The sequence below is a fragment of the Hypomesus nipponensis genome, chromosome 8 (genome assembly GCF_054491055.1).
Source record: "Hypomesus nipponensis isolate SF chromosome 8, ASM5449105v1, whole genome shotgun sequence".
Taxonomy (NCBI): Eukaryota; Metazoa; Chordata; class Actinopteri; order Osmeriformes; family Osmeridae; genus Hypomesus; species Hypomesus nipponensis.
The window spans coordinates 5,487,950-5,504,629 of NC_140368.1; the positions used below are offsets into that span (position 1 = coordinate 5,487,950).

General features: G+C 49.6%; 2 protein-coding genes across 12 annotated transcripts in view; one reads left to right on the forward strand and one right to left on the reverse strand.

The window, feature by feature from the left end:
• LOC146274870 (histone-lysine N-methyltransferase 2C-like) overlaps nucleotides 1–7,431 on the forward strand; it is a 36,237-nt gene extending 28,806 nt beyond the window's left edge. For 8 of the 11 annotated variants that reach the window (XM_084703441.1, XM_084703434.1, XM_084703436.1 and 5 more), the window contains 15 exons: nucleotides 107–269; nucleotides 452–630; nucleotides 830–936; nucleotides 1,189–1,414; nucleotides 1,502–1,635; nucleotides 1,770–1,868; nucleotides 2,007–2,591; nucleotides 2,701–3,343; nucleotides 3,448–3,584; nucleotides 3,739–3,881; nucleotides 4,286–4,502; nucleotides 4,604–4,720; nucleotides 4,816–4,889; nucleotides 5,071–5,179; nucleotides 5,305–7,431. In XM_084703441.1, the coding sequence (XP_084559567.1) occupies nucleotides 107–269; nucleotides 452–630; nucleotides 830–936; nucleotides 1,189–1,414; nucleotides 1,502–1,635; nucleotides 1,770–1,868; nucleotides 2,007–2,591; nucleotides 2,701–3,343; nucleotides 3,448–3,584; nucleotides 3,739–3,881; nucleotides 4,286–4,502; nucleotides 4,604–4,720; nucleotides 4,816–4,889; nucleotides 5,071–5,179; nucleotides 5,305–5,397 (3,026 nt within the window). In that variant the 3' untranslated portion in view covers nucleotides 5,398–7,431. The remainder of the gene's footprint in view (nucleotides 1–106; nucleotides 270–451; nucleotides 631–829; nucleotides 937–1,188; nucleotides 1,415–1,501; nucleotides 1,636–1,769; nucleotides 1,869–2,006; nucleotides 2,592–2,700; nucleotides 3,344–3,447; nucleotides 3,585–3,738; nucleotides 3,882–4,285; nucleotides 4,503–4,603; nucleotides 4,721–4,815; nucleotides 4,890–5,070; nucleotides 5,180–5,304) is intronic. The other 3 variants (XM_084703435.1, XM_084703444.1, XM_084703443.1) reach the window with 1 other exon arrangement.
• Nucleotides 7,432–7,542: 111 nt separating this feature from the next.
• On the reverse strand, nucleotides 7,543–16,118 carry galnt11 (UDP-N-acetyl-alpha-D-galactosamine:polypeptide N-acetylgalactosaminyltransferase 11 (GalNAc-T11)). Its single transcript, XM_084703445.1, has 12 exons — nucleotides 15,696–16,118; nucleotides 13,199–13,471; nucleotides 12,860–12,983; nucleotides 12,192–12,358; nucleotides 11,766–11,894; nucleotides 11,412–11,661; nucleotides 11,170–11,287; nucleotides 10,327–10,479; nucleotides 9,639–9,857; nucleotides 9,358–9,462; nucleotides 9,058–9,195; nucleotides 7,543–8,766 (listed from the first exon to the last, which is right to left on the reverse strand). Exons 2-12 carry the CDS (start codon nucleotides 13,431–13,433, stop codon nucleotides 8,635–8,637), a joined length of 1,770 nt encoding a protein of 589 aa, XP_084559571.1. The 5' UTR covers nucleotides 13,434–13,471; nucleotides 15,696–16,118; the 3' UTR covers nucleotides 7,543–8,634.
• Nucleotides 16,119–16,680: the final 562 nt, after the last annotated feature.

Consider the following 16,680-nt stretch of genomic DNA (forward strand, 5'->3'; position numbering starts at 1 on the left):
GTCAACAAATAGGGACTGAATTCTGGGTAAGTGAGCTTTGTTTTGGACTGCAGTGGTCAATGTCTCCCTCTGTGTGGTCAATGTCTCCCTCTTTGTTGCCCCCTAGTGTCCAGAGTGGTGTTACTGCGCCAGCAGGCAGCCGGAGCCTCAGTGGCAGGCTTCCAGACAGACCCAGACCTCCTGGCCCAGGCCCTGACCCAGACCCCCAGGGCTGTGGACGTGCCAGCCTCCCTGCCCACTCCTCCTCACAACAACCAGGAGGAACTCAGGTAACCTGCTCTGGCTTGTTAGATAGTCATCTCGTCTTGAGGTCAGGTGTTTTAAGATTATTTTAAGATGCAATTCCCCTCCAAAACCTCAGAAACTCAAACAATAGCTTCCGTTGCAACACTGTTAAAAATAATCCTCCTACAGCTGATATACTAACAAAGCTGTATCATTCCTACTGCAGAGGCCAGGATCACTGCAGTGACAGAGACTCCCCCGACAGCTTCGTACCGTCCTCCTCGCCGGAGAGCGTGGTCGGCATGGAGATCAGCCGGTATCCCGACCTCTCCAGGGTGAAGCAGGAACGCCCCTCCCCCCCTGCCTCCCCCGTCATACCCATGATGCCAAGCGCCTGGGGAAAAGGTCAGCATCCTGACCCTAACCTAGAAAGGGTTTTGTTACTTAGGCTGTCTGTAGTGTTTAGTTTCAGGTCTTCTCTTTTTCCCCTGAATGTGATTCAGCTCCACTGAATGAAGTTTCTAGAAGTGTCTAAATCTGGGCCCCCTTCCCAACCTTCCCTCTTCCTCCGCCCCTTCTCCCCTTTCTGCCCCTCCTCCTCCAGCCACAGAGGTGAAACAGGAGATCAAGGCGGAGCCATCTCAGTTCCCATCCTGCACCAACGCTGGTTTGGTCTCCATAGCGATCACCATCAACCCTCTGGCAGCCCAGGTTAGATGCTCGTCACTTAACAGGAGGAGCCTCCCTGGTCTCTCACAGCACTTTTTCCACAACTGATATACACAACAATATCCAACACGATATTTAGAAAAGACTGGAGAGAAAAAAAAAAGCTTAGTGAGTCCCTAAAACCATCCATATGGTTGGGATGAGATTAGGTGAGGGATATTCTTACTGACCCCTAACCCTTCTACAACCTGCAAGTCTGCAACTGACCCTCTCACCATCTTTTGTTCCCTCCAGAACATTCCAGGCGTAATGGCAGCAGTAGCAGACCTGCTCCGTGTGCGGGTTCCAGGCCACTATGAGGTGAGCCGTGCCCCAGAGAGGAGCTCCCTGGCCCTGCTGGCTGGAGTCAAGGTGCCCCCCACCCAGGCCCTAGACCCCAGTCACCCAGCCCTCGCACCTCCACAGCTGGGCATGAGGCTCCACAGACCCCCTGGACCCCCTGGAGCTCCCACCATCACTGGTGAGTTCACACCAAGCTATGGGATGTTGCAAAAGGTTACCTCTTCTTAGTGTCTCAGTGTTTAATTAACAGCTGTCTGTGTTGTAGTTCCAGGTGCCAGAGGGGACTACAACCAACATGGCGGAACCGGCCCTGGGGTCAAGCCTCAATGGTGTTGCCACTGCAAGGTAGTGGTGCTGGGAAATGGAGTCCGCAAGTCCACCAAAGATCTTCTCAAGCAGGTATGGACAACACCAGTGTACAAGCTCCGCATTAGACAACCACCAGTAAGGAGACTCTTCTGCTCTATGTAAACTGTCTGTAAGACCTCTGATCTTTTGTCTGTTTGTGTATTTTGTGTGTGTGTGTGTCTCAGGAGAGCCAGGGTAGGCCTGAGGCCAGCCTGGTGTTCTGCAGTCACAACTGCTCTGTCCTGTTTGCTGCCGCCCTGCAGACCAAGCCCACAGGCAGCAAGGTGAGTCTGGAGTGAAAGTTTCACCATGGTCATTAGTCAGTCATAACTGGGCATGTGTTTTAGGCCAGGAAGTGTCGCTGTTGTGTGAACTGTAACCAGGAAGTCCCTCCCCTCTGCCCCCCCCCCTCCCCCCCACAGGTCAGTGCCCCCCTCCTGCAGCCTGACGAGAACGTTCCGGAGAGTCCGTCCAGGATCCAGCACCAGTACAGCGCCAACACCTCCACCCTCGATGTCCACTGCCTCCCCAAGCTCACCCCCAAACCCTCCCCTCCCTCCTCCCCGCCCCTCACCTTCCCCTCCTCCTCGGCCATGGACACGCCCCGCCTCGCCACGGCTACCGCCAAACCCGACGGCCTCAAGGTCACTGTCAAGCTCAAGCCGCGGCCACGAGCGATCCACACCTCAGGAGGTGAAGAGGAGTCATCGTCGTCGTGGCGATCGCCGGGTTCTGGGAGCAAGCGCTGGAAGGGGCTCCGCTGGAGGAGGTGGAGCATCCGCATCTTGGTGCCCTGCCACAACGCATCACTTCCTGCCGAGGAGGAAGTGGATGAGCTCCTGAAGAAACTGGGGGCCACGCTGAGGCCAGACCCGTTGCCTAGAGACCATCGGCGGTGCTGTTTCTGCCACGAGGAGGGTGACGGGGTGACGGATGGGCCGGCCCGGCTTCTCAACCTGGACCTGGACCTCTGGGTCCACCTGAACTGTGCTCTGTGGTCCACCGAGGTGAGACAGAGGGCTTCTCCACTACCTGGGGCTTCCTGTTCATCCTCTTTGGCCATATCCTAATAATGCTGGTTTAAAAACACCTGTTTGTTCATCCTGTCCTCTCCAGGTGTACGAGACCCAGGCAGGCGCTCTCATCAACGTGGAGCTGGCGTTGAGGCGTGGCCTGGCGGTGCGCTGCGCCTACTGCCAGCAGACGGGCGCCACCAGTGGCTGCCACCGCCTTCGCTGCACCAACGCCTACCACTTCACCTGCGCCACCAAGGCCCACTGCACCTTCTTCAAGGACAAGACCATGCTCTGCCACCTGCACCGGCCGCGAGGCGGGGCGGGGGACAAGTCCAGCGGCTTGGCCCTCCTGGCCTCCGGGGGCAGTCCGCCCCTGGGCTCCTACGAGCACGAGCTGCGCTGCTTCGCCGTGTACCGGCGCGTGTACGTCCAGCGCGATGAGGCGCGGCAGGTGGCCAGCATCGTGCAGCGGGGGAACCGCCAGCACACCTTCCGTGTGGGCAGCCTGGTGTTCCGCGCCGTGGGGAGGCTCCTCCCCCAGCAGCTCGCCGCGTTCCACTCCGACTCGGCCATCTTCCCCGTGGGCTACCAGGCCAGCCGCATCTACTGGAGCATGCGCCATGGCAACAGGCGCTGCCGCTACGTGTGCTCTGTGGTGGAGAAGGAGGGCCGGCCACACTTCACCATCAAGGTGGTGGAGAAGGGACACGACAACCTGCTGCTCTCCGGATCCACTCCCAAAGGTGCAAACGTGACCCCCTGACTTCCCGCCCCCCCCCCCCCCCCCGACCTAGATCCTATCCCCCGGCCCTGTTGTGTTCTAACGCGTTCTCCTGTCTGGTTCCAGCTGTGTGGGACCAGGTTCTAGAGCTGGTGTCTGAGCGACGGGCTGAGATCGGAACCCTCAAGCTGTTCCCCGTCTACCTGAAGGGAGAGGACCTGTTTGGACTCACCGTGTCTCCTGTCACCAGGATAGTAGAGTCGGTAAGAACACACACACACACACTAACCAACACCTGAATATTTATTCATAGCACCACAGACACACCATCAGTAACATTGTAGGTACAAACACACAGTCTGAAACCAATCTTATTTCAATGTGACCAAACACTGTGTGTGTGTGTGTCTTCTCCAGCTCCCCGGTGTGGACGCGTGTGAGAACTATCGCTTCCGGTATGGCCGTAACCCCCTGATGGAGGTACCCTTAGCCTTCAACCCCAGTGGCAGTGCTCGCTCTGAGGCCAAGAGCAGCTCGCATGCCAAGAGGTTGGTCCTAAGGTACACTGTATGAATATAAACCTCCTAGCTCCGCCCCGCGCACGCTTCCTAACGGACTCTGCTGCATTTCAACACTGTCTGTGTTGTCTCATCACCTGGGTAACCCCCCCCCCCCCCCTCTCTGGCTCGCTCTCTTCAGTCTGTCTGTCTGTCTCTCTCTCCTCCAATCCATTCTTTTTTCTCAGCTTCTTTCCTGCGTGCCATCTGTCTTCTTCTTCTGCTTTCTCTATTTCTTCACCCTGATATGTCAAATCTAGGCTTGCTCAACAAACATACACTCAATATGTCACTCACACACACACACACACACACACAAAGAAAAATATCCGGACCTTTTCATCTCTGCTTCCTGTTGCATCAGTGCTAAATTCTATCTTGTTTCTCGGCCCCTCCCCTTCCTGCAGACCATACACCCTCACCAGTAGTGGAGCGTCCAAGTCCCTGCAGGCAGGGTCGGTGGGTGTGGTCAGCGCGGTGGGCGTGGCCCCGGGCCTGCTGGTGTTGCCAGGGGAGATTGGGGTGGGCGGAGCGTCCCATAGCAAGCAGTCCAAGTCGTACCAGTACAGGAGGATGAAGATGGAGTGGAAGAGCAACGTCTACCTGGCCAGATCTCGCATCCAGGTGAGACACACACAACCACACACATACATGCACATACAAAAAATATCCCAACATCCCTACTGTGTCCCTCTACTGACTGTGTGTGTGTGTGTTCATTTCAGGGACTGGGTCTGTATGCTGCCAGAGACATAGAGAAGAACACCATGGTGATCGAGTACATCGGCTCAGTCATCCGCAACGAGGTGGCCGAACGCAAGGAGAAGATGTACGAGTCACAGGTAAGGATCTACACACACACACACACACACACACTCTTCTAGTCATGCCATTTCGTATTCTAACATATTCTTCTTCTCTGGTGTGTGCGCTGTAGAACCGAGGGGTGTACATGTTCCGTATCGACAACGAGCACGTCATCGACGCCACCATCTCTGGAGGCCCTGCCAGGTACAGACTGGCTCCTACTATAGTCTGCCTGGCTCTGCTTGGTGCTGCTGGGCAGAGTAGGCAGTGGTGGTGGTGATGCTTGTGTGTGTGTGTGTGTGTGTGTGTGTGTGGGCATCTACATCGGCAGCTGTGTGTGTGTCAGTTGCTGTGTGTATCTGACCCCACCTTACCTATTCCTCAGGTACATCAACCACTCCTGTGACCCCAACTGCATCACTGAGGTTGTGACTTTGGAGAAGGACCTCAAGATTATCATCAGCTCCTGCCGCAGGATTGCGCGAGGAGAGGAGGTAGGGATCTGTAGTCTTTATTACTTTGGAGGTAGGGATCTGTAGTTAATACTTCAGAGGAAACAGAGGTCTGTAATCTCGCCCACCTCTTTCTTTTCCTTCTCCCTGTCTTTCTCTCTGTGTAGCTGTCCTATGACTACAAGTTTGACCTGGAGGACGATCAGCACAAGATCCCCTGTCACTGTGGAGCCCTTAACTGCCGCAAGTGGATGAACTAGATCACACTGGCAACAAGGACTCACACTCACACATTTACCCTCTCTCTCACACACACGCACACACACACACACACACACACACACATACATACACACACCAACACACATGGAAACAAACACTCTTGCATTCCTTTGTTTTGGTTCATTACAGGCCCTCTGGTCTCCAGTCTCAAGCCTTTTCTTTTTTTTTTTCTTTTTTTTTTTACTTCAGCTGTTTCAAACAAAAGTTTCAGGAAAAGAGACAGACCGCAGAACTGTTAGAGAGAAGAGGGGGTTGTGGGAAGGAAGATTCTACATTTTCAAATAAGAAACAGAGGCTATTTATCCCCAGACTATCGCCATCTGCCTTCTCACGAAATTATACGACTCAGAGTGGTTTTGGGTTCATCTCCATAAAGTGTGAAAGAAGATATGAAGTTGGTTGCGTTTCTGTATGGAGTTACGGGGGCGTGGGGGGGTTAGTTGGAAGGAGGGGTGGGGGAGGGCAGGGCAGAGGGGTTTGCATTCACCAGCCAACGAGACCAGAGGAGTCCGGTGCTGGCGACAGCCTTATTTACATAGAGAGGCCGGTCCTCAGAAAACAGATCTATTCAGATATATATCTATACAGCTATATAGGCATGTTGACACCACTGAACAAGGAATGTACTGTAAGGACTTCCTTAGAGGGCAAAACTAAGGGAATAATAACTTGCACTAAAACAAGAAAATATACAGTAGAAAAATACTTGATTCCATAAGTCGTTTTTCTTTTCTTTTTTCTTACTCTCCCTCTGTTTTGATTTGTGTAAGATACGATTTTTTTTTGTATTTATTACTTAATGAAGCTATTTTCTAAACAATTTGAGGAGAGTAGCGTTCTTCTTCTTTACCGTGTGTAAATATAGGTCAGACGAGGAGAACATGATTGACCAAAAGCTACCTTAACTTCACCTGTTTGGCATATTCTCTCATTTAGTGTTTCTCTCCACAGAAAAGAAGTATTTAAGAAGGATGCCTCTAGATCATTGTATGAGTTTATGTGCTGTAAACATCTGTACAGAATGTGTAAAAAAGAAAAATCAAAGAGTATTTTTGTTGTATTTAGAATGTAGTTCAGTTGTCTCTAAATCTTCTGACCACTTGAAGAATCATGCTCACGATCTTCTTTTGTTTTTGTTTTCCTCAACAATGTTTTCAGTCATTTGTATATTGAACAGGGGCAATCAACGAATCGCCAGTGTGGCGATCTTGACGATTGATTTGATTGGTCAATCGTGACATAATTTTGTGTTGTATAGTCTGATGAGTATAAAAAGGATGAACTGTGAAGTTTTAAGTTTAAAGCCTCGTATGTAAAACAACCTGTACAGAAGCCTGTGCACACCTGCTCTGATCTTACTGATTGTCATCAACATCACAGACACTTATAATAAATGCCTTTCTTTCACTCAAAACCTTGCAGAACATTCGAATCATGCTTTGAAAATTAAATTGTGTGTTGTTTTTTGTTTGTTTACATTTCTTTTTTTAACAAAAAAAAAAAAAATGCTGTAAATTGCTGATGAGTCTTTGGGTAGCTGGGGTTGTGGGGAAAACGGTGTTACGTTTTTGACTTTTGACTCAATTACGTAATCAATAATCTGTTACTGGTGGCATTTCGCTTGCTAGTTTTGAAATGAAGTTTTTGTTTGTTTGTGAGCCCACAGTAGTTGACTGAACTGTACTCTCAACTCTACACCCTGTTGGTGGCTCCAACACTCCTTGTATTATACCGAACACACGGCATGATGTATTTTTTAAACTTTCAGAAGAATCGATTGTACATAGTTTTCCTTAATGGTTGTAACAAAATCAAAAAAAATCTTCTTGGGTATTTTCTCTTGTACATTCAGCTCATCCAGGCCTGCTCACCAGTTTTCCTGTATAGTAGTTACCCTAATGTTGAAACATGAAGCCTTTTTGAATTATACAGAGTGATATTGGGTTTTTGGAAATTGTTGATTCAGATTTAGGAATCATTTACAATAAAATAAAAATATTTTACATCTTGAATGATTTCTGTTGTCATCCATTGTGTTATCTGTGTGACCAAGACAAAAACTGGACTGAACTGGAAATACATGGATATAGGAGGATGGTTAAAACAAGAGCCAATGGATCATGTTCCTACTTCAATTAAAACATTTATTTGGTTGCATCATCTGAAAAGCAGGAAATACCTAATACAAACAAAATTAAAATAAAACATTGAAGATGAGATATTATGAATACAAGCCGTAGATTCAGGGCAGGAAAAGAACAGGAAGGAAGTTTGCTAGTATTATGGGCTTTCCTGTAGCCACAGAGACTAATCTTAACTGCATACTTGAGACAATTCTTTACAAAGAAAACATTGGCGCTCCTTTGTAGAAAATGTCATGTTAATATGTATACGGTTCCGATCAATACGATTTCCCTTCACTACGCTGGATATATGCCCATGTTGAAAAACATGGGATCTGTAGTGGAGTAGATCTAGTCCTGGGGTCATGTGATCCTCTGACTAAGAGCTGCCCAGTATTTTAATATCAACAAAACATAACACAAAACTAAACTCCAGTGATCGAATATTCAACCAAAAAATTCAGTCCACGGCCTGCTCAATGCCAAACCATAACACATTTTAACACGGTATGACATCAGCAAACAAGGACAGATAATTAAAACATTTTTATATATAAAAAAGAAAACATTAAAACAAGGGTTCTAAAACTGGTTCTTAGTAAACACTTTTGGATTTACTTGAGAATATTAATATGTCCTCTCAGTTGTCTCAAATAAGAGCTCTGTGCAAATAGGATAAAATTAAATGTTCAAATTTAGCATGATTGTAAATTTTTAAAACGCTTGCATCATACATTGCAAAAATATTCTCTAAAATATAGGACACTGAATAGAGTTCAAATTTAGATGGACCAGCAATCTCCTTATATTAACTCAATCTTATTTTTCATCCCTCTTGACTTTAGTTTATCCTTCTTTCCTAGTTTTTTTTTAGGAAATATCTATTCCTCGTATGAAGTAGTCCCACCAGTCTTCAGACCTGAGAGTGTGCATGTGTTTGTGTGTGTGTGAATAAGTACTAAAGACATACTCGTGCATTCCCCAGGGTGCAGTTCCTCTCTTGTCCTCAAGGAAGGGAGGGGCAGCGGTGAGCCTTGAACCATGTGTGTGTGTGTGTGTGACAGACCAAGCAGCGGAGTGACATCATCACCATCAGCCCTCCATCTGCCACTGCTGGGACTGGGAGCCGTCGCAGATCGCCATGGCAACGTATCCCTTGGGGCTGCCTGAGTCGACCACGGTGAGGCACTGGCCAACAGACACCTGGTACAGACGGTTATTCTTCTGGAAGAGAGGAGAAGAAGAGAGTTTAGGAGGTGTGTAGGAGGTTTATAGGAGGTGTATAGGAGGTGTGGAGGAGGTGTGTAGGAGGTGTGTAGGAGGTGTATAGGAGGTGTATAGGAGGTCTATAGGAGGTGTATAGGAGGTGTATAGGAGGTGTGTAGGAGGTGTGTAGGAGGTGTGTAGGAGGTGTGTAGGAGGTGTGTAGGAGGTGTGGAGGAGGTGTGTAGGAGGTTTATAGGAGGTGTATAGGAGGTGTATAGGAGGTGTGTAGGAGAGGAGTGTGTAACTCACCCCCAGGGACCACTGCTGAGACCCCCCTGAGCCGTGGCACTTCATCATGCGTGGAGGGTCTGTGGAGCGGATCTCCGACATGTCCAGACACAGCAGCCCCGCCAGGATCAGCTCATGCTCCTCGTCATACGACCACTCCTGGGGGGCGGGGGAGGCAGAGGGAGAGGCAGAGGGGGAGGAGCCAGTGAGTGAGATGGTGAGAGAATCTTGTGTGACGGCCAGCATGTGTGTGCATGTGTGTTTGTGCGGGTATGTGTGTATGTTTGTGTCTGCAGGTGTGTGTGTGTGTATGTGTGTTACCTGTTCTGGGTCGTGGGGGTCACAGGCTCGTACCACCACAGCGCCGCCCTTCTGGCTGGGTCGACCCTGCGCCACCAGACACCGGTCTGCCTGCAGGTTACGCAGCTGTGGGAGACAAACCTCATTACACACTTCACTGTGTGTGTGTGTGTGTTTGCTCCTCCTACAGTCTCTCAGGTCAAGAAAGCCTCCGGGGTGCTTGCCAATTGAAACTTGCTAACGGAAACGTTCCCCAGACAAGAGACAGTTTGTAGTTCAGAGGGATGAGGGAGCTCTCTTACCCGTCCCCTCTCCAGGACCTTGGGGCGTCTGAGGCCCTTGTTGATGAAGACCGGCTGCTGGGGCTTGTTGTGAGCGGAGACCTGCTGCATCTCTGGGTAGATGTTCTCCAGGTACCACCTGAAGCTCTGGCAGCCCAGACGCTTACGGACGGCCACGCGCTCGCTGATGTCACCGTACGCGCGCTCGCGTAGCTCCGGACGTAGGGCGAAATACTGTTCCTGATTGGACGAGAAACAGGAAGCAGTAGAGGCTCATGATTGGAGGATCCAGGCAGGATGGTGGTGAGTGTACAGGCAGTGTGGATGTCAAAACAATGTGATTGGTGGTCTCTCCACAATCCGAGTCCAATCCGATCTGTGTTGGTAGTGTTAACAGGAAGAGATGTTGAGCTGGGAGGGGCGATTAACAAGCATTCATCTAGGCGGCAGAAGGAGAGATCACAGGCTAGCTCAGCTATTGATGTCATAAAAACAAATGAAGTTAAAAATAAGATGAATCATTTCATGATTTAGGTTTGATGAGGTTCCATGATTTCCTCTCTTCAAATTACGTGAGTCCTCTTCCTGGCCTAACAGGAAAGGACAGCCACTAACAGGAAGTAAGGTGGGTGTGGGGCCTGGCTGCTGAGTGAACACTCTTCCTTCTTTTGACATGGTCCTGACTGGCTGTCGGGGACGCTGTGGTTACCTTGTACTCGTCCATCCAGACGTGCGCCAGCCGCAAGGAATTGTGGGCCATGGTGTCCTGGCCCCCTGGGGAGCCATAGGGGCGACGCTTACGGAAGATGTGTCCCACCCTGGAGCAGGGGATGATCATGAGCTGGCCCCCACACATCCAGATCTGGAGGGGTGGGGGGAGGGGGCAGAGAGAGGAAGGGAGAGAGGGGGGGTGGGGGTGAGGCCGGTCACACCCAAGAATAACACAGTAGAAGCCTGCACACTTTAAACCTTGTCTGAAAGAGACCTCACCTTCACTTCTAGAACCTGCGGTTCTCATGTGGTCGGAGGATAGGGAAATTAAAACCCTGACAGGAATGTGCGTGTCAGAAGGATAACAGTGTTCAAGCCAGGTAAATATACACCCGCTGGCCAGCTACACACAGCTTTACACAGTACCAACCTATCTAACCCTGCCTCTGGCCCATCGCCTGGCTCAATTTCCATGGGATTACTCCTTCCCTCCTTTCCTTCACTCCTTGGAGGAAACCCTGATCTTCAGGTTCCTTTATTTGTACCCATAGGTAGATTTTGTTTTGCAGAGAGGAATCAAGGAAGAGAGCATGAGAGTATTGTGACAGGGCCAGGGGATGTGGAAAAGCTCGTTCATCCAGCGTGTGACAGAGGGCTGGAAAGCTTGTTTGAGTTAGCTAAGGCGTAGCATCAGTGTGCACAAGCCAACACATAAACATTGGGGGTCCTGGCGGCTCACAGATCAGAGCTGCAGGAACGTGTGTGATGAAGAGAGAGAGAAAAAGGATAAAGAAAGAAAAGAGAGAGTGTCTCTGAGATGTGTGAGTGTGTGGTCTCTCACCCTGAAAGAGATCTCCAGGTTCTCCCCTCCCCAGATGTCCATCCCGCCGTCGTATTGGCCAAGCTCGTTGAAGTACTTCCTGTCCATAGCAAACAGCCCACCAGCCATGGTGGGGGACCTGGGAAGGGAGTTACACGGATCAATACAGGCACACACTGAGCAATTATTGGACAGTCTGTAATGCTGGTTTTAATCAATCAGTTCTGGTGTGTGTGTGTGTTTGTGTCAGGGTAGAGTCTCACCTGATTGGCCCCACGGCCCCATCGGGGCCGTTGAGCTCAGAGGGGGGGACAGGGTCCCACTTGAAGTGCAGCCCCCAGTTGAACCCCCCTCGGACGATGGGGGAGGGGCTGTAGGCCAGCGTGTCGGCACTGATGATGTCTATGACAGGACACACCACTGTGTGGCGGTCATGTTTGATTGGTGCGAGCAGTGGCTGGAGCCACGCCTCATTGACCTCGCAGTGGCTATCCAGGAAGACCAGCACCTCCCCTGGGGAGGTGGACAGGAAGGGGAGGGGGAGAGAGGATGGTTCATACTTGTACATACTAGTAGCGTTTAGTGTGGCGGATGTAGTGTGTAGTGTATAGCACTACCTGTGGCATGGGAGGCTCCTATCATCCTGCCCCTGATCAGACCCTCCCTCTTCTGGTTCCGGACCAGTCGGACCCGAGTCCCGGCCAGACTCTGCTGGATGTACCGGTCCAGATCCTCCTTCAGGTCCTCTGTGGGAGGAGGGAGAGGATGAAAAGAGAGACTTTAATGTGAAAATATACAGGGAGTCAGATAGCTGAGCGGTGAGGGAATCGGACTAGTAATCAGAAGGTTGACGGATCGATTCCCCGCCGTGCAAAAATGATGGCGTGTCCTTGGGCAAGACACTTCACCCTACTTGCCTCGGAGGGAATGTCCCTGTACTTACTGTAAGTCGCTCTGGATAAGAGCGTCTGCTAAATGTAAATATATAGTATACTCGATATATTGTAGCTTGTTTCTACTTGTAGTCTGGTTCAGCAGCTTGCCTGGTTCACTGTTGTCGTCCACCAGGATGATCTCATGAAGCAGGTAGGCAGGCGTACGGTCCAGCACACTGTGGACAGTCCTCAGCAGGGCAGAGAACGCCTCGTTGAAGAAGCAGATCACTATGCTGGCCGCAGGCAGGGCCAGAGGATAGATCCGGTCTCTACACCTGAGAGAGAGACAGAGACAAAGACAGACAGAGAGATAAAGAGAGAGGGAGATAAAGAAATAAGAAAATGGAGGGAGGTGGGGAACCAACTGTTATTTGTTGTTAACTTGTTAACAGGAATGTAATGTCTCACAGTGCTGCTGAGTCAACTTGTCTGAGCTACTCCTGACTTTACCAATCACTGACAGGAATCTGTCCTAACAGCTCATAGTCTACCATGTGTGGTACTCTAGTCTAGTACCATGTGTGGTACTCTAGTCTAGTACCATGTGTGTGTGTGCGCTTCCAGACAGCCAAAGTGACTGAAATGCTCAGTCATCGCCCCTGGAAAGCATGACATGATATCTGCTGTCAGTCAATCACTCCAATCAATACAAAATTCCTGTGTGACACTCATCGAAGCACACTCTGCTCTTGTAGCCAGAAGAAAACACACAAAGCATGGTGACAGTCAGAAATACACACACACACACACACGCACACCCCCTCCCCCTGGCGTACTTGCGGTCCCTGGTGTCGGGCAGATCCCGGTGGTATCCCAGACGGTTGCTGATGAGCACGTTAAAGGCGTGTTTGTGGTATCCTGTATCCCTCACTTCCTGGTCCTGCTCACTGAAGATCATACCTGAAAAGCAACAACACAGTCTGACTCAGCAAGCCTCCCCTCCACACCTGGAGAGAGACCACACACAGACCACCAGCGGGGCCTGGCCAGGAGACATCATGCGTTGGCCAAAGAGGACAGAAATAAGAACACCACAGGAACCTAGCCCTCCAGGGTCCTTGGGGGGGCATTAGTCTAAGGCTCCACTCTAAACAGACTTCCCCAGGTTGACTCACCCATCTCAGGGGACAGATCTGCTCCTTTGAGGCCCCCCCCAGGCTGGTTGTGTCTCAGCCAGGCCCCCGCGGGGGCCTTGGTGGGGCGGCCCAGCCTCTGGAGCCCTGGGGCGGCCCGCGGAGGGGGGCGGCCCTGGTCCTGGCCCAGGTTAAAGTAGAGGAAGAGGAGCACAGACCAGGTGACGGAGGTAAAGAGGCAGCCATAGCAGAAGTAGCGCAGAGTCACGCTGCCCATGGTGGCCCTGTCATCCTAACACCACCCTCAGCAAGCACCTAGGACAGGAGGGAGAGAGGGAGGGAGGTGGACAGAGGGGGAAGGGAAGGAAGAGAGGGATAGAGGAATAAGGAGAGGAGGGAAGAAGAGAGAGGGAGAGAGAGGCAGAGAGTTAACACAGTTAAGCCTGTGCATTTCTTGTGAACTAGTACTTCAAAACCACACACAAAGCCACAGAGATATGACACAAGGGAGTTCTTCTGCTGAGTCTCCTCCTTTGAGGAGAACAACAACAACCCCCCAAAAATCAAGCTATTTATAACCTGCTTAAAAACATCACCAAATAATCTTTCTCTCTCTCTCACACACACACACACAAAGCAGTAGATAGACATCCACTACCAAAATGCTGTCCCCGGGTTCTGGAAGATTCACATTTTAGCTTCAAACTAGACTGCCCTAAAGGACAAAGGTCTGGAGAGCAGGGTTACCCATTAACCCCCCCACACACACACACACGCACACACACACACCTGGAACACACTCCTGCTGATAGAGACAGTAACCGTGTACACAAACCAACCTCTTTTCACCCTGTCAGTGTCCCTCAGCTAGCGGCTCTGACACGAGTCTACTTTATACTCTGAATGTACAGCATTCTACGCTGCATTACTGAGCCTCTTAACTGACCAGAAAACCACACTGAAACCCTAACTGCGTGAAAGTCTGTAAGAGGATCAGCATGTTTCCCGTTACTCCACCCTCACAGGACACACACACACACTTGCGTTCTATTACACAACACACACACTCTCGCCCGCAGCAGTGCTAACCAGCATGGAGGCTGGCAACACCACCACCGAGAGGAACTCAATACCTCATCAACAATTGATGAACAGGGGAGGGGCAGGCTGCCAAACAGCACATTACCTAATAACATGGCATGTTATTAGATAATGTTATTAGGTACTCCCTCCAGCACCCCACTCCCCCTCCAGCACCCCACTGTTATCCATTCTGCAGTGCTGTTCCTCTGGTTTACCTGGAGGAACGATATTATCTCTCTTGAGTGACTAAATATAATAGGAAATCTCTTTATTATCAGGTTATCAGAACATGCTTACACTAAACACCTGGGCCTCCTTTCAGAACCAAACCTGTCAATGTCTTTGGATGAGCGAATCCATGACCCAGGTCAACCTTCGACTGAGACCTCACATCCAGCATTCACATAGCGTCCTGCCCTTCCTCTGTCCCTGGCTGTATGTGCTACCTTCAAGTAGTCCTGTGTACTTAAATAGAGATGATAGAAGAGGGCTGTATGAGAAGTATTGATAATACTGTGCTGACGTCACAGACACATCTATTGATCCCTGGCTGTAAAAGCGGGGTGATCTGTGCCACAGATCATGATGCTACCACTGTAAATGATATTGTGCTGGCCTGGGACACACACAGTATATTTCAAAGGCCACCAAAGTAACATCAGAGAGCTTTTTGACCGACACTGCTCTCAGCCTCTCTAGTCTCTCCTATGTTTTCTTCCTTCCTTCCTCCCTCTCTTTTGCTTACCCTCAATGTCTTACTGTTCTTCTGATCAACTCTCTCTCTCCAATCTACATCATTCTCTCTCATCCTCTCCCATCTCTCTCCAACTGAAACAATATGCAGGGGTGAATGGTTGGAAGTCCAGTGTTGTAGACCTATCACCACCTCAAGGATATATATTACCTTGAAAGGGGGAAGTCTGGCCAGTTCATAGGTAGACTGACAAGTTGGCTGGGGTGGAAAGTGTAGAAGTGTGGAAAGGGGATGAGGATAGATACATCGCTAACAGAGGCAATAACTGGATACAGCGTTGCAGTATGCAAACAACATACCGCTATATCAATGGCCAACAGCTTATCATTGACATCAGCGCTATCATCCGTTTGGATTTGGTTCCTAAGGAATTATTAACGGATGCCAAGCTCCCAACTGGATGGCTGGGTTAGCTAACTGAGCTAACGGGATAAGCTAATGTAAATCCTTATTGATGTTGGAACGGAATTGTTACTAAGGGTAGACTACTGCAGCTACACTTTAGCTTTATTATCACAAAACTCAATCACAGCTGCTCTGATATTTATGGCTGACCAGAGTGTGCGGAGCGAACTTGCACGTCACTGCGCAAGCTACACCCGACATTCCAACGACACTACATACAATATTTTAGATTGTTCCCTCATTCAAACCCCTAGCTAATGTTAGCTAGATGGGATAAAATAGTCAAACAAAAACTACCTTGATTCTGGATCATCCCGATATGCAAGCCGTGTATGAAACCCGTAATGTCCAGATATGTTAGCTGAGCAGACAAGCAGGCAACAGGCAAATCCAAGTTGTCTTTACTGTTGACAGTGAGGAGTCCGCTTAACACCGCTAGCACTAGCCAAGTAGGCTAGCTAGCTACCGTAAGCTCCTTGTGACACACCGCTCTTTCATCCCGTCCAAATCCGTGTCCTGCACCTCAACCCCAGTGCAGCTTGGAGGTGTGTTAGCTTGCTGTCGTGGTTGCTCCCCCTGCAATACCCTGGTATTCGGCGGAACAGCACACAGTATACGACACCGTAAAGTAAAGTGTTGTAGTCGATAGATGGAGCTAGTTTGCGTGTGCTTGGAAATATAACAATATTTCTCCCTAAAGCACATATTATCCAATCGAGCGCTGGGGGTCTACCGTTCTGACCAATCAAGGCGTATTGCGGTTGAGTCTAACGCTTTTGCAAAAGTTGAGTAGGCAGTGACCTCGTGCGTACAGTCAATGATGATGTTGCAAGCAAGCGATGGTGAATTTAAACCAATCCATCCATCAAATTATGTTGCCCACTGTTTCATTATATGTACATATTTATACTCATATGTTGGATTTCCCTATTGATTGTTTATCCTAACTTGAAAACATGTGCTGTTGCTGTTACAGATGTGCAGCTCTTAGACAGTTCCCAGATGGAAAAACGTAGGCCTAATTCTACACGCTTCTATTAACTGTTAAATTCACATTTTTAAGGACATATGCAAAATACTAAGTGGGCTTTTTTAATGTTTTATTTATTATTGTTTATCCATAAAGGTAGGCTAACTCGAAAAAGGGAACTGCTAAAAAGGGGCGAAAAACAACATGTCTCTGACAAAAGCACTGCTGTAGAAATGTTGGAGAATATGTAGATTAATATTCGTGCTCACCGCGGGGTGGCCGTGTCTGCCCTTCAGAAGAAACATCGACCAT